The sequence below is a fragment of the Clinocottus analis genome, unplaced genomic scaffold (genome assembly GCF_023055335.1).
Source record: "Clinocottus analis isolate CAN_PGR_092001 unplaced genomic scaffold, fCliAna1.0.p SCAF_40, whole genome shotgun sequence".
Taxonomy (NCBI): domain Eukaryota; kingdom Metazoa; phylum Chordata; class Actinopteri; order Perciformes; family Cottidae; genus Clinocottus; species Clinocottus analis.
In genome coordinates, this window is record NW_027176154.1 from 367,670 (window position 1) to 389,567 (window position 21,898).

Sequence of the window (21,898 nt, forward strand, 5' to 3'; positions counted from 1 at the left end):
CTTTTGGGGTTCTCAAAGTCAAACGTTTCTGTCTTCAATGATCCGATCTGGTGCAGCAACACACAAACTGTGTTGAGACTCACGTCGACATACAAGCAAACCAACAGGACGTCATGTTCAGTCCCGCGGTCAGAAAGAAGAAGAAGGCTGAGGAAGCCGAGGGTGTGGAAATTGTTGCTTCAGGTAAATGTTTGCAGCAAAAGCGACTTGATTTCTTCACCTGTGGTGCAATGGAACGACGACAACACCGACACAAACACTTAAAGCAGTGGTTCTCAAGCTTTTTATGCAAATGACATCATTTCGTGACTCCATCTGTGCTTTTATGAATAAAGACAATTGCAATCACTTTGAAGTAAATCAGATTGCTAGATCAGACTAAATAAATGAATTACTTAACGCAACATATATTATAATTATTTTTCCTGATTAGCTTATTTTCTCATTGCACAGCTCCTGTCTTCCTCTGTTGCTCTTCTGCTGAGAACTTTCATCCAATCAGATTCCACCTCTGTGTCTCGATGAAGCAGAGCAATTGAAGCTGGCTTTTTTCGCTGCACTTTGGGTAATAGAGGATTGTCGCCAGCAGATGGCGCCACAGAGCTGTTTGATCAAATTCAGGGCCCAGGCAAAGATCGCCTATTGGGTACCAGATGAATCACTCGGTGGAATAAATAAGTCGGCAGTTTGAGGGAAAGATTTATCAGTATCTGACAGATTAATTTCAACTTGTTTAAATAGATATAATGTAGATATCCTTATGTTCTTAAATAATATTTTTCACATTGATCATACACACAACAATGATGTAATATACAGTTTACTTGTGGCTCAAACTGGTAGGTCGCTAAAAGGGAACATGTGAGCGTAAATCCAACGCTTGATCTCGAGTTAACATTTAAATATTGTATTCATGTATTATGTTGCCAAACAATCTTTCATAGTTTTACATTGGTTGCCGTTTTGTTGTATTTTTCTCCCCACTCTCGCTCGCTCGTCCGGTTCCTATAAACGCGTCAGAGTGAGCCCTCTCTCCCCGCCGCTGTAGCTCCGCCCCCTCCCCGGTGTGAGGGCAGTTTGTTTTCGGTGCGTCGCGTCCCGCTGATCATCAGACCCGCACGAAGCTGCGGCCGCTCGCTTTTTCTTTTCCTGCTGTTCTTTTGAGGGGTTTTGAGTGTCGCAAGTTTTGTGGTGAAACGAGAAGAAAAAACGAAAAGAAGAGAAAAGTAAGTTTTAAACGTCCTGCTTTACGTCACCGTGCAGCGGACTGGAGCCGTTCAGAAGCCCGAGGAACGAACTCCTTTACGGTAACTCCTCAAGTCCTGTTGCTGCTCAGCACCAGGTGCTGGGAAATAATTATAACTATTATATACAATTATTGTAATATATAATTATTATAATATATATGTATAAATTATTATTATATATAATAATAATCATAATACATACTTATTATGATAACATATACATAAAAACAAAACAAACATATTTAGAATTATTATATATAATAACAATAATACAACATATCTGTTTAATATTATATTGTATGTATTGTGGAGCTCCTTTCCGTCCATTTAAACGACAGAATCATCCAGATGAACCCAAAATAAATGTTTATTCATCTTTTTTTATTGTTAATTTAATTGATCTTTTAGTTTGTTGTCTTGCAGAGTTTTAGTGTGAAGCCACGTTTTGGATTATTATCTCTGCTCATATTTTGTATACCTGAACAGCTCTTCTCACATTAAAACACACATTTTTATGGATTGATTATAGTTTGTATTGCAAATGTTATGATATTTTTATTTTACTATGTTAATTGTTCCGCACCAAAACCACCAAAGCAAAGTTACTGTTTGTGAAAACAACAACTTGCTCGTAAAGTTTGACTTCCAGATGATTCTGAGTGATGAAGTGGTGAAAGATGTTGATTTTACCCTCAGAGATCATGTGTTTGCCTCGTTGGAGCTCGACTGATATCTGATGTTTGAGGATCATATGTGTGATATTTAGATATTAATCTTTAGAATATTCCGACAGTATTTCAGGTACTTCCACGTGTTTTTCATGACATTACTGCCCTTTTGTGGTATTTATTATTTATTCTTTTCCACATTTTGTGCAGGAGGAATTAATTCCGTGTTGTGGCATTTAAACAAATAACTTCTGATCATCTTATTCAAACCAAAACGAGCACAAAAAAATTAATAATCACAACATTTCTGTTTCAACCTGTTTATACATCTCATTGCACATAAGGAAGGATAACTGTTTGACGTTGTGCCGTTCGGTTGCCAGATGCTGCCGGTGAGGAGAAGCTGCGCCTCCGCTCTGGATCCTCAGGGGCCCCGAGCAGGAGCCCTGAGGCTCTAACTGCCAGGAACTCTTTTCAAAGGAGAACTCCTCAGGACTTCCCTCCAGTGTTTCCACCTTTTCGGATGTGAGAGATGTGAACGGGGCCAGAAAACCACCGGCTGACGAACCGGAGTGCGTTGGCTTCTTCTTCTTCTTCTCTTTGTGTGTGTGTGGATGTCGTTTTTCCCGGCTGGACGACGTCACAGATAGGAAGAGCCGATGTCGGGCGACGGCAGCCCGTCGCCCCCTCTGGCCTCGGCGCACTCTTTCCCGCTCCTCCCCCAGCACGCCGCCCCGCCCACGCCGTCCCCGTCCCCGAGCCCGCCGGCCGCCCTCTGCGGCCGGCTCTCCAACGGCAGCCGGACGGCGCCCAGCCCCACCGACTCGCGGGGGTCCGACTCGCGGGGGTCCGTCCACGGAGTCGCCTTCCTGGTCCAGATCGGACTCACCAGGGAGACGGTCACCCTGGACCCCGGAGAACACTCGCTGGCCGCCGTCAGGGAGCTCGTCTGCTCCGTCGTGGACCTGAAGGTGCGTTTATTTTATTTTGAAGGTCTGGAATTTGCTGAGGTTCTCGTCGCCGCGAGACGCAGCTACTTTTGAGTCGAGGCCCAGAGATCAAAGAGCAAAACTCCTGCATGCATGTGGTTTCCTTATTTTCATTGCGTTGCTTTTGTCTGAGTTGTGTGAGTCCTTGTGTAGATTGTTTGGTTGATTGACTGGTTGGTTGGTTGGTTGGTTGGTTGACTGGTTGACTGGTTGGTTGGTTGACTGGTTGGTTGGTTGGTTGACTGGTTGGTTGGTTGGTTGGTTGGTTGACTGGTTGGTTGGTTGACTGGTTGGTTGGTTGGTTGACTGGTTGGTTGGTTGGTTGACTGGTTGGTTGGTTGGTTGACTGGTTGGTTGGTTGGTTGACTGGTTGGTTGGTTGGTTGGTTGTCTGGTTGGTTGGTTGGTTGGTTGACTGGTTGGTTGGTTGGTTGGTTGGTTGGTTGGTTGACTGGTTGGTTGGTTGGTTGGTTGACTGGTTGGTTGGTTGGTTGACTGGTTGGTTGGTTGGTTGTCGGGCCGGTCATCCAGTGAGTTGGTGGTTCTTTAGATATTTTTGTCGCCTCTTGTCTGAGGAAAAGCTCTTCAACGGGGATGTTATTGTGACTGTTGGTGTCGCTCCGTCAACGCTCGCCCACTTCCTGTTTCACAGCTGTGTGTGTGTGTGTGTTTGTGTGTTAGGAAAAGGGGGGTAAGGAAGTAGGGAAGCACCCCTCCCCCTATAGGTCGACACACACACAGGCATGCATGCATACACACACACACACACACATACACACACTTTTGAAGTTTATTATTTCATAGAACTTCTTTTATTTATTCTTACCTTTTTGATTAATTAGTTAATTAATTAATTAATTAGTTTTGGAAACTCAAAACATTGTATTATTATGTTATTATTATTAGTAATAATAATAATAAAATAAACATGTGTGTATAGATAATACAAATTATATATATATATATATATATATATATATATATATATATATATATATATAATGTAACATATACAATAAATATCTAATGAAATAATGTCAAATATGGTCAGAAATGTACAAATGGTCCTTGAAGTTGTGTAAGGAGACGTGTTGATGAGAGACCAGTGTTTAAAGCTTCTTCAAAGAGACGAGCTTTGTGTCAAAGTGGCGTGAGGAGGTTTCATCCACTCATTTATCACCATTAACAGTCTCTCTCTGCACTTTTAAAGCCACGGCTTAACTTTTCCATTAAGACAACAAATAAATAATTATATAAAGGATTCTCAGAAAAAGCACCAAAGTTTCCAGCTGATCCTGAACGCAACACACAGCTGCTGTCTGAAAGTAAACCTCGTCCTGGAAGCTCGTTTTATCCTGTTACGCTGAGTCCTGTGAGTGCAGTTCCTCTGACGCCCACCAGAGGCAGCGACAGCAACACCTGGACTCTACATTAAAGTAGATTCATTCATTCATTCTGGGGTTTTCTCACTGAATAATTAAGTGAGTTCACTTCATCCGTCAAACCGGGATCGATCTGGTGGGGTGACATCATCTTTAAAGGTCACCAGGTGTGTCTGCTGCCGGCCTTTTAAAGGCACAGTACACCATTTATTATTTATCATTTCTAATGACTGAAACGAGAGCAGAACAATGTTCTTTTTCTTTCAGCAGGAAGTAGAACCAGAGTTTTCTTCACAAATCTGTTTACCACCGAAAAAGATATGTTCATGAAGAACTAGAAATGAAACCGTGTGTGTGTGTGTGTGCGTGTGCATGTGTGTGCGTGTGTGTGCGTGTGTGTATGTGTGTGCGTGTGTGTGTGTGTGTGTTGAGAGTGCTGTGCTCTCTTTCAGAAGCAGGATTATGGGTTTCCATGAACACTTAGTCTCTCTGAGTGCTGCACAGATTAAGAGGTGATGGTCTCTGTCTCCCCCCGGCTCCATTATAAATAAAGTTAGAGTCTAAAGCCCCCCCCCCGACGCCCCCTCTCCCTCCCAGGTGACCCTTGTTCCAGCTCCTGCAGCAGGGTCAAAGGTCACGGCAGGCCCTCGAGGTTTTGACCTCTGTGACCCCGACACCCTGAAGACTGCAGGGTCGTCAGAAATGTGGCTTCAGTTAAGAGAGGTGTGTGTGTGTGTGTGTGTGTGTGTGTGTGTGTGTGTGTGTGTGTGTGTGTGTGTGTGTGTGTGTGTGTGTGTGTGTGTGTGTGTGTGTGTGTGTGTGTGTGGTTAATGCAGGATTAACCACAGAGCGGATCAGTGTGTATTAAACACACACTCTGGTCCATTAGCGGTCCTCTTGTGTGTTGCTCTGCTCACCTCAGAGCAGCACCAGCTGACCTCAGGCTCTCACGTGATTGGACGCCGCACAAGAGCGTCGTCATGGCAGCCGAAGCAGTTTTCACTTCTGGTTGGGACCTCGGTCCCTCGTCCAGAGGACTTTTCATGTTCCAGCTTCCTGGTTTCACAGCTGCTGCAGAGACACGACAACAACACAACTGTTGTTGTCGTGTCGTCTCCTGTCTTCTACTCAGACAACAAAACGGATGTTTTACAACTGAAAGAAGCAGAAACTGATTATGTGTGTATGTGTGTGTGCGTGTGTGCGTGTGTGCGCGTGTGTGTGTGTGTGTGTGTGTGTCGGCATCCGTGCAGCTTCTGGGTTTCCTGCCCTCCGTGTTGCATGCTACCTGCATGCTGCTAACATCCTGCTAACACAGAGCAGGAAGCTGCTGCACCTGTGTGTGTGTGTGTGTGTGTGTGTGTGTGTGTGTGTGTGTGTGTGTGTGTGTGTGTGTGTGTGTGTGTGTGTGTGTGTGTCTCTCTCTCTCTCTGTTTTGGTTTCTTTCTTATGGGTATTTTTCTGTCAAATATTCTTTGAATAGAGGATCTGTGTCTGGAGCAATAGAGGTTCACTTCCTGCAGCTTCACAGGGTTTTCCTCTGCATGTGGTCAGAGGTCAGAGGTCAAAGGTCACCTTCAGGAACCAGCGGTGACCGTAGCGTTACTTCTTATCAGGACATGAAATACATTTGTTATGATTAAGATGATACATGAAACTTTATTTGTGTTAAACATAGGAACATGATTGAGTCAACATGACCTCCTCTTCCTCCTCCTCCTCTTCCTCAGTTCCCAGAATGTGGCTTCTTCGGGATGTACGAGAAGATGCTGCTGTTCCGTCACGACCTGCAGTCGGAGAACGTCCTGCAGCGCCTCACGTCCGCGCAGGAGATCCACGAGGGAGACCTGGTGGAGGTGGTGCTGTCCGGTGAGCCCGAGCGGACCCTGAACGCACCACGGTGCCCATCGGCGTGTCGGTGACGTCAGAGGGAGCTGAGCTTTGATTCTTGTTTCCTTCAGCTCTCGCCACGGCCGAGGACTTCCAGATCCGGCCTCATGCGCTCTACGTGCACTCCTACAAGGCGCCGGCCTTCTGCGACGACTGCGGCGAGATGCTGTGGGGCCTCGTGAGGCAGGGCCTGAAGTGTGACGGTAGGAACGAGGTCAAAGGTCAAGGTCACCTCAGGGTGCATGAACGCACCCATGAAGCCGTGGAGTGGAGGGATGTGAGCAGTTTATAGATATTATAATATATAATAATTATAGGTACTCTTATCAGTTCTTTTTGATTATTTTACACCTATATTATATTTTTTATATATTTATTTATATTTATTTATTTTATATTAAATATATATATATATATATATATTCATAGTAAATATATATTTATATTAAATATATATACATATATATATATATATGTATACATATACACATATATATATATATATACATATATATGTATACAAATACAGTATATATTGCTACGAGTGTTTTTTATTTTTGTAAAGTTAATTATCAAAGAAATTCAACATTGTGCTGTCATATATATATATATATATATATATATATATATATATATATATATATATATATATATATATATGTATATATTATTATTATTATTATTATTATTATTATATCATATTAAAATATATATATATATATATATTTTATATAAATATAAAATATATATATGTAATATATATTTATATAAATACATTATATAAATATATATATATATATATAAACACACACACACAGGATAAATTACTACTGCAGGTTATTTTACAGCTTGTTGTCCGGCTGCTGGAGAACAACAAAGTTGGATTAGAACACAAACAACAGGAGGATCCAACAGAACTAACGTCTTAACGTCTGCCTGTGTGTCAGGATGCGGCCTGAACTACCACAAGCGCTGCGCCTTCAAGATCCCCAACAACTGCAGCGGCGTGAAGAAGAGGCGGCTGTCCAACCTCTCGCTGCCGGGCGCCGCCATGTCTGTCGCCCGGCCGCCGCCCGCCGAGTTCACCCCCACGCCGCAGGAGGAGGTGGGTGGTGTTCAGAGCCTGTGTGTGTGTGTGTGTGTGTGTGTGTGTGTGCGTGTGTGTGTGTGTGTGTGTGTGTGTGTGTGTGTGTTCAGACGCCCTGGCTGCAGAAACAGAGTCGTAAGTGAAGTGAAAGTTGGTTTAGAGATTGACAAATAACGGATGACGTGAGTGAACAGATCTACGTTGTGCAACCAGTGAGCCATTTCCAGTACACACACACACACATACACACACACACACACACACACACACACACACACCCTCATGGCTGGAGGCAACCCACTGGATTTTCCATTCCGTTGAAACCAGCAAACAAAGCGAGTCACAGTTCAGTTTTATCTGCTGCATTATACACACACACACACACACACACACACACACACACACACACACACTGCTCTTAGCTCACGTTGAGGCATTTTAAAGGCTCAGGTGACCCGGTGTCACAGGTTCAGACCATTTAGATGCAGCGTGTGCAGGAGTTGGATTTAAGCGCTGCGCACTGATCCAGGTCCATTGTGTCACATGCTTCAGGCTACATGCTACATGCTACGTGCTACGTGCTACAGGCTTCCTGCTCCGACCGGGCCGGCGGCCTGTGAGCCGCACGCTTCACAAGGAGCTCATTGTCCTGGTGGATGGAAGAGAACGTTGAGTCTCAGGGGAAAGAACGCAGCTCCTGAAGAGTGAGCTTCTTTAGAGTAAAACGGCCTTAAAGGGATTAAGAAGTCTTACATTAAGGTCGTGACATCAGGTACCAAATGTCTTTCTACGTGAACTTTAGGCTCAAATGAACTAAACCATCAAAGTTCTGCCACTGCGCTCAATACAAGTATAATATAAATAATCATTATGAATCCATGTGTCCCTCATTCTCAGACACGTATGCTCGTGAAAAAAATATTAAATTACATTTTACATTTAATTCTAAGTGATATTAAAAAAAATCTAAAAATGAATTCTTTGAACCCAGCAGAATTATTTTTTCTTATATTGTTAGTTCAAATATACTAATATTAATTTAATAAAACCTGGTAGTAGGGCGTAACATTAACCAGGGATCTTATGGTCATGGAAAACCTGGAAAAGTCTTGAAACTTTAACACTTATACACTTTCCTGTTTACACACAGATTTCACTTAGTGGTTGCTCGTGTAAATGTAGTTTATAGTCATGTAAATGTAGTTTATAGTCATGTAAATGTAGTTTATAATCATGTAAATGTAGTTAAAAGTCATGTAAATGTAGTTTATAGTCATGTAAATGTAGTTTATAGTCATGTAAATGTAGTTTAAAGTCATGTAAATGTAGTTAAAAGTCATGTAAATGTAGTTAAAAGTTATGAAAATGAAGTTTAAAGACATATACATGTAGTTTAAAGTCATGGAAATGTAATTTATAGTCATATAAATGTCGTTTATAGTCATGTAAATGTAGTTTAAAGTCATGTTAATGTAGTTAAAAGTCATGTTAATGTAATTTATAGTCATGTTAATGTAATTTATAGTCATGTAAATGTAGTTTAAAGTCATGTAAATGTAGTTTAAAGTCATGTTAATGTAGTTTAAAGTCATGTAAATGTAGTTTAAAGTCATGTTAATGTAGTTTAAAGTCATGTAAATCCATTGGTCAGAATGTGTCAGTGAACCCTGATTGGATGTTTTTCCCTTCGCTCCCGGCTTGGACGCAGCGCCCCCTGCTGGGCGCCGGGAAGCGTAACTCCCTGCTGAGCGGCCGCCCCATCTGGATGGAGAAGATGGTGCTGGGCCGGGTGAAGGTGCCCCACACCTTCTCCGTGCACAGCTACACCCGACCCACCATCTGCCAGTTCTGCAAGCGGCTGCTGAAGGGCCTCTTCCGCCAGGGCATGCAGTGCAAAGGCCAGGAACACACACACACACACACACACACACACACACACACACACACACACACATCTGTCTTATATGCATCCATGATGAATGTGTGTTTCTGTGTAGATTGTAGATTTAACTGCCATAAGAGATGTGCGGCCAGAGTTCCTCGCGACTGCCTCGGGGAGGTCGACTTCAACGGCGGTGAGTTCAGGTCCTCTGTTTATTGTCTCTGGCGGTCGTGAGAGCCCCTAGTGGCCGATAGAGGGACCGCGGCGCGGCGGCGTCTCGGTGCCAAGTCGCGTTCCTCGGGCTCTTCACGCTCGGTTCTCCCCCTTCAGAGCCGGCCGGTCCCGGTCTGGACCCCGAGTCCACCATGGAGGTGGACGGCTGCGACGGCGGCTGCGATGGCGGCTGCGACGGCGGCAGCGACGGCGGCCACAGCACGGACGAGCAGGACGACAAGCTGTTCTTCCCCGAGGCCGAGAGGGACGAGGAGGCGCTGCGAGCCATCAGGTGGGATGATGGGAAACCATCAGGAACTCCGATCTGTGACCTCATCCTCTGATATGACTTCAGATTTATATTTATCTTTTTTTACCCGAGCAAATTTGTGGTTTGTAAGTAAATTATCTCCAAATATTTGTTCTCAATTAAAATAATTGCTCCAAAAAAAGCTCTCCAAAAAAAATAAAATCTAAAAAAAAAACTACAATTTGCTCAAAAAAAAAATACACTCTAAAAAAAATCCTCTCAAAACTAAAATTTGCTCTCAAAAAAACGTTATCTCTTTTTAGAGCAATTTTTTTTTTTGAGAGCATTTTTTTATTTTGCTCTCAATAAAAAAAAAAATCGCTTTTTTTTTTTTTTTGAAAATGTCTTTTTTGACAACAAATTTTCGTTTTGAGAGCATTTTTTTTGGGGCGTTTTTTTTTTTTTTTTTTTTTTTTGAGCAAAGATTTGGAGAAATTTGACTTACAAACTAGAAATTTGCTTTGGTAAAAAAGACACAAATCTACCTTCATAGTCCTGTTGTTTGACACGTTCTTCATGTGACAAATACAAAGTTTAGCTCAATGAAACCTGTTAAACTTTTGGAAACTGTGTGAAAATCCTCTGGCGGCCATTTTAATACCCAGCATGCCCCATTCAGACAATCTTTTGGCAATCTTTCTTGACTGAAACTCCTTCCTAACAGACAAGACTTTGTTTTATTGGGATACTTGTTGCACATTTTGATTCTTTACGTCCCAATCTTTCCAAAAAGGTGTCTTACTGACGCTGCAGGAGGCTCTTTTAGGGAATTTGGCTCATATCATGCTGGATGTTTATAGTTATGATCAAAATAAAAGTGATTTTTTTTGCAGATATACATTTTTTTCCCGAGACTTTGCGGAAACAAATACATACAATAAACACAAGTATTGGAACTAATTTGGGGTTCCTACGGTGTGTGTGTGTGTGTGTGTGTGTGTGTGTGTGTGTGTGTGTGTGTGTGTGTGTGTGTGTGTGTGTGTGTGTGTGTGTGTGTGTGTGTGTGTGTGTGTGTGTAGCCCGTGCACCAGCAGCAACATCCCTCTGATGCGAGTGGTCCAGTCCTTCAAACACACCAAGAGGAAAAGCTGCACGATGGTGAAGGAGGGCTGGATGGTGCACTACACCAGCAGCGACGACATGGTGATCGCACAACGTCACCCAACTACACAATCTATATATACATATGTATGAATACATCCCTGAGGTCTCGTCCTGTGCTCTGTGTCTCCAGAGGAAGCGGCACTACTGGCGGCTGGACAGCAAGAGTCTGACTCTGTTTCAGAATGAAAGTGGAGCCAAGTTTTACAAGGTAGGAGATCCGGTTCCATCCGGCTCGACCGAACAAAGCAGCGGTGGGGGGGCGAGGGGGGGGGGGGGGGGGGTCGGGTTCATACTGTACATTTAAACATTCATGACACATTAACACACGTCGCGTTGTAACCGGGCCCGTCACTGGAGATGATCCGTCGGGTCGTCGGTTCCACTCACATGAAGGAAATGAAAGAACCGCTTGAATCACATCTTCTAGTTTCAACTGAAGCTCACGGAGGAGAAATGATCTTAAGACTTGAGAGGAAAACATTGATCCTGAATGGCAATAAAAGTCCATCCAGTAGCTGTTCTGGAGGGACGGCCCCTAAACTCCGCCCCCAAAACGTTCCAGCTTGTTTGGGGTTTTCCGAGAAGGATGAAACGTCTGTGTGTGACTCCAGAGCAGCTGCAGCTCTTTTCCTCCTCCGTCACATCCCTCTCTCTCTCCTCCTCCTTTCATCTCATGTCCACCGCCGACCTTTTGACCTTCACCGCAAAGCGCCGCTTCCTTTTGAAGAGAGGGAGCGGTGGTGATGGTGGAGGAGGAGGAGGAGGAAGAGGAGGGTTACACCTCTCTGGTCCTGCGTTCTGCAGGGTTCTTACGGTCAAAACCAGGAAAAGTCATGAAAGTTAAAAAAAAAAAAAATTTTAAATGCTTTTAAAAGAAAGAGGCTCAAAATATCAGCAGCATACAGGCATCTATATAAATGTTTATTCTTTTAATCAAACTATTGTCTCTCATTCATTTGAGTCATTTAAGGTTTACTGTATGCTTTGAATCCTCATTGTTAGTTTAAATACTACATTTTATCACTTTGTACTGTTCAAACACATTTCACACAATGTTTGCTCATGAACATTTGGGTAAAAGTCACGAAAATGTTGTTCAAATAAATTGAAATTTGGTTTAAAGTCATGGACATTTGGTTTGAAGTCTCGAAAATTTGGTTTAAAGTCCTGAAAAAGTGGTTAACAGTCATATAAATGTGGTTTAAAGTCACGTAAATGTGGTTTAAAGTCACGTAAATGTGGTTTAAAGTCATATAAATGTGGTTTAAAGTCATGTAAATGTGCTTTAAAGTCATGTAAATGTGGGTATAATTCATAGATCCGTTGGTCAAACAGTGTCTGAGCTTCTGTTAAACGGCGGCGAGGTGAATGGCTGCCGTCGGGGTTTCTGTGGTTCGGGGGAGGAGGAAGTTGGCAAAACACAAAACGTTCTGATGGCTCTCGAGGGAGACGATGGCTCCTCTTGTGTTTGATCTGGCGGCGCTCGAGCTCTTCAGAGCGGTGGAAGGTTGCCGCTGTCTGATTCTTCTTCTTCTTGCCAGAAAAGGAAGGAAAGGGAAGTTTTCAAAAACGCTGAAATTCAAAGAGTCTCTTAGTTGAGCCGAGAGAGAAGAGGAAGGTGAGAGGATGGAGGGAACTTTGGTGGAAACGCAACAAGTCCGAAGTACCAGAACGTGGCGAGAGGAGACGTTCTCCAGAGAGGAGACGTTCTCCAGAGAGCAGGGTTCTCCAGAGAGCAGGGTTCTCCAGCTGAGGGTTGAGCAGGAGAACATTCAAATCCTCTGTTCTTCATTGTTTCACCTCCAGGAGATCCCGCTGTCCGAGATCCTGCAGGTGGAGGCGGCGCCGGACTCGGGCCCCCCGGCGCCGGCGGGCCGCAACCCGCACTGCTTCGAGGTGATCACGGCCAACATGGTGTACTACGTCGGGGAGGACGCCGGCGGCGGCGCTCCGCTCCACAACAACCCCGTCCTGGCGCCCAGCGGCGTGGGCCGGGACGTCGGCAAGAGCTGGGAGAAGGCGGTGCGGCAGGCCATGATGCCCGTCACGCCAAAGGCCAGCGCCGGCACCGGGCCCGGCCGCGGCAAAGACCACAGTGAGTCACCGCCAGGGGGCGCCGGCTCAGGCTCTTGTGTTACCTTTCTGTTAGCATCTCTTGTGTTACCGTTCTGTTAGCATCTCTTGTGTTACCGTTCTGTTAGCATCTCTTGTGTTACCGTTCTGTTAGCATCTCTTGTGTTACCGTTCTGTTAGCATCTCTTGTGTTACCGTTCTGTTAGCATCTCTTGTGTTACCGTTCTGTTAGCATCTCTTGTGTTACCGTTCTGTTAGCATCTCTTGTGTTACCGTTCTGTTAGTGAACGTTTTGCTTCCGTACCGCGTGACCTCGGCGAAGCGTCGGAAAAATGACATGGGCCCGAAATTGATCCCTGAGGCGCTCCACTGGTTGTCGAGGCCATAAAGGAAACGTATTGAGTCATTATAAAGTTATTGAGCTTCAGAGGGGAATCGAACACACAACCTTCTTTATCCGTTTACGCAGTTCATGTCAGATCAGAATGAGATCCGTCTTTTACATTTTAATGGATTTGTCTGCGAAGAGCTTCCAAATATAGTTTCAGGAGACGACTGTTATGCAACACACACACACACACACACACACACACACACACACACACACACACACACACACACATACATTTTAACGTGATTGAAGGGATTTAGGAGGATTTTCCGCTCTGATTCATTTCAGGTTAAAGTGTCTTTTTGTCCGAAAATCTGAGTTTTAAGTTTAATCCCAACATGAGATCTCCTGCAGTTAAATACCCGAATGGGCCGAGACCTGTGACAGAAGACCGACATTGTTAAAAAAAAAAAACAATTAAAAAAACTGGAGCGGAAGCCGTCAGCGGCGTTTCTCACCTGTTGAGTAATTAATGAACGTCGAGCTTCAGTTTCTGTCCTGAAATAGATGTTTTGTTTTGCAATGACGGACATCAATAAGGTAATGGACGCCTGACGTAACCGGGCTTTCTGTGCAGGTATTTTAGAGCTCATCTCAATGAGAAACAGTGTGTGGACTTTATTATTATTAATATTAATAAACTAATATTACAGAAAAAAATAAGAGGACAGAAATGTCATGACATATAAGAAGCAGATATAAAACACACTGAAGCTGTAATACAGGATATAATAGTGTCAATAAAGTTATATAAACCCGTGATCGAACAGACACACACACACACACACACACACACACACACACACACACACACACACACACACACACACACACACACACACACACACAGTGTAAAGGAAACAATTTAGCATTTTTTGGAAATCTTTACGAGCCAGTCTGGAGTCGGGCCACGGTTAGCTTAGCTTAGCATAAAGTCTGGAAGCATTTTCATCTCAGTTTCTGTGCAAAATATCAGATAAAATGCAGCGTTGGGAATTTTTTTGAAGTGTCAGTGTTGATCTTCAAAATAATCCAGGCTAGCTTTTCCCACCCATTTCCATTCTTTATGCTAAGCTAAGCTAACCTCATTCCAACCCCACACTGGCGTGAGACTGATATTAACCTCCATCTTCTTCCTCACACTCTTGGAATGACGGCGTACTTCCCATAATGTTAAAAATTGGTTCCTTTGAGCTCTTCACCACTTCCTGCGCATTCTTCAAAGTAAAAGCCTTCCACGGTTTGGGAATGGACTCTGCTCCTCAAACCACTTAAAGGCTTTTAATGTGAAACACTGAACAGGAAGTGTTGCGTTAACAACACACAGCACCAACTGCAAATCCATAACGTTTTTTTTTCTTCTACATTTATAAAATGCGAAATTATTTCAAAATAAAAGCCTTTTTTCCCCATTAAAGCCGATGCATTCAGACATCTGGTCTTCCCGCAGTCAACGTTGTCCGTCGATTAAGTTACGTAAACTCTGCGGCGTGACCTGATCGGACCCCCGATCAGCGATCTGAAATCAATGCCGGCTTATCAGTGGAAAGTCAGCGGCTTTTCCTCTGAACAGAACGCGCCCTCGGCTGAATCACCGGCCGGCGCTCCGTCACTTAAACACAGAGGCAGGAAATACATTCGCTTATTTATTTATTTATTTATTTATTGAGGTCGCGTTCGCAGCTGGAAGCGTCCTCCGAGTTCTTTCATCAGGCGGCGGCACGAGAAAAAACGTAGGAAATGAGACTTTAATGAAGCGAAGGTTATGAAAATAAAAGCCCTCCCGTCTGCGTGTGTGAGGTTCAAGGGTCGCGTGGACATTCTCACACTGCGTTGTTTGTCCTGTGTCTCCTCAGAGGAAGTCTCCGTCAGCATATCGGTGTCCAACTCCCAGATCCAAGAGAACGTGGTGAGTTGCGTTCAAACGATCCGAAGAGTCTCACGAAATAAAATAGTAAAACTATATTCCCGGGCCTGGAAAAGTCCTTGAAAAATAAAAATCCCCAGTTGTTTAAAAGTGGTGTAAATGTGTTATATTCATGTGTTCATTCATTTAGTTATAAATAATGAATCTGCTTTTAAAAGAAAGAGGCTCAAAATATCAGCAGCATACATACAGGCATCTATACAAATGTTTATTCTTTTAATAAACTATTGTCTCTCATTCATTTGAGTCATTTAAGGTTTACTGTATGCTTTGAATCCTCATTGTTAGTTTAAATACTACATTTTATCACTTTTTACTGTTTACACACACATTTCACACAATGTTTGATCATGGACATTTGGTTTAAGGTCCTGGAAATATGTTTTAAGGCCCTGGAAATTTAGTTTAAGGGTCCTGGAAATATGTTTTAAGGCCCTGGAAATATGTTTTAAGGTCCTGGAAATTTGGTTTAAGGGTCTTGGAAATTTAGTTTAAGGGTCCTGGAAATTTAGTTTAAGGGTCCTGGAAATATGTTTTAAGGTCCTGGAAATATGTTTTAAGGTCCTTGAAATATGTTTTAAGGTCCTTGAAATATGTTTTAAGGTCCTTGAAATTTGGTTTAAGGTCCTTGAAATTTGGTTTAAGGGTCCTGGAAATGTGTTTTAAGGTCCTGGAAATATGTTTTAAGGTCCTCGACATTTGCTTTAAGTTCCTTGAAATGTGGTTTAAGGTCCTTGAAATTTGGTTTAAGGTCCTGGAAATTTGGTTTAAGGTCCTCGACATTTGGTTAAAAGTCATAGAAATGTGTTTAAAAGAAATGGAAATGTGGTTTAAAGTCATTGGTCAACATGTGTAAGAACCCTACATGACATGTATTAAACGTTTGGCCCTTCCGGGCCTCCGTACTCAAACTACAACCTTTTATATTCGGCTGTATATTCACTGACTCTTCCTCTTCCCGGCGCTGCAGTTGACCCCGTGTGATCTCTCCGTTCTTCAGGATATCAGTTCGGTGTACCAGATCTTCGCAGACGAAGTCCTCGGCTCCGGACAGTTTGGGATCGTCTACGGAGGTGAGGGGCGTCCCGAGAACCCGCCGAGAAGGAAGCTTGGCGCATTTGTGCGACGTCGTTGTGTATTTGTCTCCCGTTGGTTCCGCTGTTGTTGTACAGACGAATAGACGTGAACGCGTCGTCCTCTGCAGGTAAACACAGGAAGACCGGCAGAGACGTGGCCATCAAAATCATCGACAAGATGCGGTTCCCCACCAAGCAGGAGAGCCAGCTGAGGAACGAGGTGGCCATCCTGCAGGTACCACAACGCAGAACCGCTCGTTCCCTTCTGTGTTCGTCCACTTTCACTTTCACTTTCACCAAAACCCTCTGAGCCCCGCGGCGGCATCATTGGACAAAGAAAAGAGACGAATAAGTCAAGCGACGTTAGCTAAAGGATCTCCGGCACCACGGCGTTGATGCACTTCATTTAAATTGCTGGAATACAGCAAAGCATTGTGGGAAGAGTTCTATCTGAACTCACCATTAACTTTAAGTAATTACATAAACCTCGTCACCTGCGCACATCGGCCGTAACGTTTCACTAGATCGTTCATAAATACACTTCACAAAGTCGTATTTCAATAAAAGAAACGTCTCTGAAACCCGACGAGCTCGTAGGAGTCTGGTAAAGTATGACAGGTCCGTGTGCCTAGTGTATTAGTACCTGAAAAATCACAATTTCCTACTTCCTTCGATGTTTTTCGACTGCGCCGGCTTCCTCAGCCGGCTTAAGCAGAATATTATGCACAGTTTAATACCCAGCATGCAACAGACCAACCTTATTTGGCTGAAACTCCTTCGTGACGCCCCAAAGATTTGTTTTATTGAGATTTTTATTACATCTTCTGACTGTTTAGGTCATTATCTTTACACAGAGGAACCTTCAACTCTGAAGGTTGTTTAGGTCTTGAAGCACGGAGTTGAAGGAACTCTTGAGGGGCTCGAGAAGACCTTTTTTGGGAACTCTTGATGAAATCATGCTCAGATCATGCTATATGTTTATAGTTATGATCACAATATGGTATACGAGTTTCATTTTTGGAAATATACATTTTATTCAAAATAAAAGCCTGATGAAATCAATATGAATGAACACAAGTATCAGAACTCATTTGGGGTTCATTAGCTCCTTGAAGGGCACCGGGAACCCCAGAGCTCACCGGTCCGGTCTTCAACCCACAGAACCTGCACCACCCCGGCATCGTCAACCTGGACTGCATGTTCGAGACGCCCGAGCAGGTGTTCGTGGTGATGGAGAAGCTGCACGGCGACATGCTGGAGATGATCCTGTCCAGCGAGAAGAGCCGGCTGCCCGAGCGCCTCACCAAGTTCCTGGTCACGCAGGTCAGCCACAGACCAGGAAGTCCAGGGATTTCACCCTTAATTTATTTTGCAGATATATTTTGCAGAGGGAAAAGGGGTCTGGGTGTGTATAGATGGTTTAAAGCAGCTGTCCTGTGACGGCTGAGGGTTCAATGAGCTCGTGTCCACAGATCCTCGTGGCCCTCAGACATCTCCACTTCAAGAACGTCGTCCACTGCGACCTGAAGCCGGAGAACGTTCTGCTGGCCTCGGCAGAACCCTTCCCTCAGGTCGGTTTAAAGTCATGGACATTGGGTTTAAAGTCATGAATATGTGGTTTAAAGTCATGGACATTGGGTTTAAAGTCATGGACATGTGGTTTAAAGTCATGGACATGTGGTTTAAAGTCATGGACATGTGGTTTAAAGTCATGAATATGTGGTTTAAAGTCATGGACATGTGGTTTAAAGTCATGGACATGTGGTTTAAAGTCATGGACATGTGGTTTAAAGTCATGGACATGTGGTTTAAAGTCATGAATATGTGGTTTAAAGTCATGAATATGTGGTTTAAAGTCATGAATATGTGGTTTAAAGTCATGAATATGTGGTTTAAAGTCATGGACATTTGGTTTAAAGTCATGGACATTTGGTTTAAAGTCATGGACATTGGGTTTAAAGTCATGGACATTGGGTTTAAAGTCATGGACATGTGGTTTAAAGTCATGGACATTGGGTTTAAAGTCATGGACATGTGGTTTAAAGTCATGGACATTGGGTTTAAAGTCATGGACATTTGGTTTAAAGTCATGGACATTGGGTTTAAAGTCATGGACATTGGGTTTAAAGTCATGGACATGTGGTTTAAAGTCATGGTCATTGGGTTTAAAGTCTCTCGTCTCGCAGGTGAAGCTCTGCGACTTCGGCTTCGCCCGCATCATCGGGGAGAAGTCGTTCCGCCGCTCCGTGGTCGGCACGCCGGCCTACCTGGCGCCCGAGGTGCTGCGCAGCAAAGGCTACAACCGCTCCCTGGACATGTGGTCGGTCGGCGTCATCGTGTACGTCAGCCTGAGCGGCACCTTCCCCTTCAACGAGGACGAGGACATCAACGACCAGATCCAGAACGCCGCCTTCATGTACCCGTCCAACCCCTGGAGGGAGATCTCCGAGCACGGTGAGGGTGAGCGGACATTTGGTTAAAAGTCCTGGAAAGTGACAGTTTTAAAATGCAACTAAATCACCTGCGTAAAAAGTGCGTAAAAGGTTTTAATTTGTTTATTCATACTTTACTTGAGCATTTAAATATGTTTCCGTGTGAAAATGAAGCTGAGACTTGGAATCAAAGCAGTTTTTCTGTGTTTGCTCTTCATCAGCGACGGACCTCATCAACAACCTGCTGCAGGTGAAGATGAGGAAGCGCTACAGCGTGGACAAGACGCTGAGTCACCCCTGGCTGCAGGTAAGCCAACTTTAGCCTATGCTTCATGTGTTAAAGCTGCATTCTCTCTCCTGACCACCAGGGGGCGACTCCTCCGGTTGTATAGAAGTCTACACTTCATGTGTTAAAGCTGCATTCTCTCTCCTGACCACCAGGGGGCGACTCCTCTGGTTGTATAGAAGTCTATGCTTCATGTGTTAAAGCTGCATTCTCTCTCCTGACCACCAGGGGGCGACTCCTCTGGTTGTATAGAAGTCTATGCTTCATGTGTTGAAGCTGCATTCTCTCTCCTGACCACCAGGGGGAGACTCCTCTGGTTGTATAGAAGTCTATGCTTCATGTGTTAAAGCTGCATTCTCTCTCCTGACCACCAGGGGGCGACTCCTCTGGTTGTATAGAAGTCTATGCTTCATGTGTTAAAGCTGCATTCTCTCTCCTGACCACCAGGGGGTGACTCCTCTGGTTGTATAGAAGTCTAGAAGTCCTAATAAAGGTTTAATAAGGCTTGTTGGTTCTCGTCCCCTCAGGACTACCAGACCTGGTTGGACCTCAGGGAGTTCGAGACGCGGCGCGGCGAGCGCTACATCACCCACGAGAGCGACGACGCCCGCTGGGAGGAGCACGCCGACGAGAGAGGCCTGCACTGCCCCCAACACTTCATCATGTCGCCCAACATGGACGACATGAGTGAGGACCCCTAGTGGCACCCCGGGGTGCCACGAGACACTTTTAACGCGGAGGGCGTTTCCTGCTGGACGCCGTCGGGAGGCGGGGCTTCAGGGTCCGCGTGACGACACTGTGACGATAATTCAGGGCCAGAGAATTTTTATTAAAAGGAACATTATTATAGTATTTCACTGCAGTTATTATATATATTTTTGTCGTTCTACAAGCCATAACAAAGGAAAAAGTGTTTTCCCAGAATTAAATGATCAAGAGAAAGAAGAAGGGCTACTAGCTTAAAACAAACAAGCCAGGGTTTACATACTGTTTCAGCTCAGATAGCATGTTTTTACGACGTCTTTGTTACGTTTTAGATCTCATGAAGACGTGCAGAAACTTTTTATGCGATGCTAACTTAAGAAAACATCTTGTCTTGATTATGTTCTGAATATAATGCTCATTCTTCTTGATGCTCTTTGTTGGGAGGTCTTTTGCACTATTGGGAAACTCTTAAAAGGAGAATTCACTGATAATAACTTTTCTTCGTTCATCTGTAAAAAGTGAAGTTCTTCCTGATCTGTGAAACGCAACAGAAAACTAAATTATTGGAGACATGAAACTGGATTCTGCCTTCGGAGGAAAACGTTGTGTTGTTCACAAAAATGGTTTGTTTGTTGGACTTTTTAAGCTCAAGTTACGCAACAGAACGTTCCAACACAGGAAGTAGCCTCTTAGATTAGCTTTTGGAGCTAACCGCAGACTTTTTACGGACAATTTGCCAGCTAACCTAACTAGCATTAAAATGATAGCATGTGATTAATAGTTTGCCATCCAGTGTATTAGTCTGACGCAACATTTAGCATCTTAGCTTGTTAGCATGTCGACAATACAACCTTTAACTTGCTAACTTTAAGCATTTTAGTATCTGTCTATTATTATTATGATGGAATCAGTATTTATGAAGCTCAGTTGACAGGATCAAGTTTATTCTACAAACATTATGATTTTGCAGAGAAACAAAAGTTATTTTCAGTGATTCTCTCTGAAACTGTTTTGATAAAGACGAGTTGAGCCGCTGTTGTCCGTCTTCGTCTTCCCGCAGAGCGTCAGGGAGCCTGAGGATTTATTTCACAAGTTTTATATTTTTGCAAGAAATGTTTGTGTCATGTGGACGATTTTTAAATCGAAGGGTAAATATTAAATGTTTACTTTGGAAAAATCTCATTTCACGTCGTCGTTATTCAACTGATGGTCTTTTATTCACAGGAATATTAAAGATTAACACTGATGTGAACAGAAATCAGTACATTTTCTATGAAGTCTGAAATCTCATTAATAACCAGAAAATTCTGCAATGTTCAAGGAACAAATAACATTTATAGATCATTAATATGCTTTTTTACACAATAAACGGAGCCAGAAAGACAATCAAACTTGCTTTAATTGTGTCTAATCCCAAATTTAAGTTTGATTTTAAAAGGCACAGCCCTCTCAAACATCTTCAGTTGGAGGCGGTTTAGTCACAAAATCCACTAATTTATTCCAGATGTGCGACAAGAAACAAAAACACAGAAGCTGATAGCGATCCCCGGCAGGATGTTTTGGAAGAGATCATTTAATCGCTCGTCTGGAGGGTCGGCTGCCGGCGAGGAACCGGATCCTGTCATGGCCGCCGGAGGAGCGGCGAGGGGCGACCGCGAGCTCAGCTAACCGCCTCCAGATGTGGACGGATGGAAGGCGGAGGAGAGGGAGGAGATCCCCCTGCAGGCGGGGTTGACCTCTGACCTTCAGCAGGCGAGTCTCTCTCTCTCTCGCTCTCTCTGTGTGGAGGCTGTGAAAAACAAAATATTCTGGTTGTATAGAAGTCTATGCTTCATGTGTTAAAGCTGCATTCTCTCTCCTGACCACCAGGGGGAGACTCCTCTGGTTGTATAGAAGTCTATGCTTCATGTGTTAAAGCTGCATTCTCTCTCCTGACCACCAGGGGGCGACTCCTCTGGTTGTATAGAAGTCTATGCTTCATGTGTTAAAGCTGCATTCTTTCTCCTGACCACCAGGGGGCGACTCCTCTGGTTGTATAGAAGTCTATGCTTCATGTGTTAAACCTGCATTCTTTCTTCTGACCACCAGGGGGCGACTCCTCTGGTTGTATAGAAGTCTATGCTTCATGTGTTAATGCTGCATTCTTTCTTCTGACCACCAGGGGGCGACTCCTCTGGTTTTCGGCTTCAAAATGTGTTTTTCAACAAATGAGTGCACAACTTCTTTATTTTCTTATA

General features: G+C 43.8%; 1 protein-coding gene across 2 annotated transcripts; it reads left to right on the plus strand.

The window, feature by feature from the left end:
- The first annotated feature begins 2,502 nt into the window (after positions 1–2,502).
- LOC137801351 (serine/threonine-protein kinase D3-like) lies at positions 2,503–20,802 on the plus strand. 2 transcript variants are annotated; one of them, XM_068598744.1, is made up of 18 exons: positions 2,503–2,886; positions 6,016–6,154; positions 6,247–6,378; positions 7,123–7,280; positions 8,971–9,160; positions 9,260–9,337; positions 9,475–9,649; positions 10,687–10,810; positions 10,902–10,979; positions 12,578–12,866; positions 15,092–15,144; positions 16,163–16,235; positions 16,367–16,473; positions 17,400–17,561; positions 17,711–17,809; positions 18,425–18,698; positions 18,892–18,977; positions 19,484–20,802. In XM_068598744.1, exons 1-18 carry the CDS (start codon positions 2,575–2,577, stop codon positions 19,655–19,657), a joined length of 2,703 nt encoding a protein of 900 aa, XP_068454845.1. In that variant the 5' UTR covers positions 2,503–2,574; the 3' UTR covers positions 19,658–20,802. The 2 variants fall into 2 exon arrangements, with proteins under 2 accessions (XP_068454845.1, XP_068454846.1); XM_068598745.1 differs by having other exon boundaries at positions 18,425–18,692.
- The last annotated feature ends 1,096 nt before the right edge of the window (positions 20,803–21,898 follow it).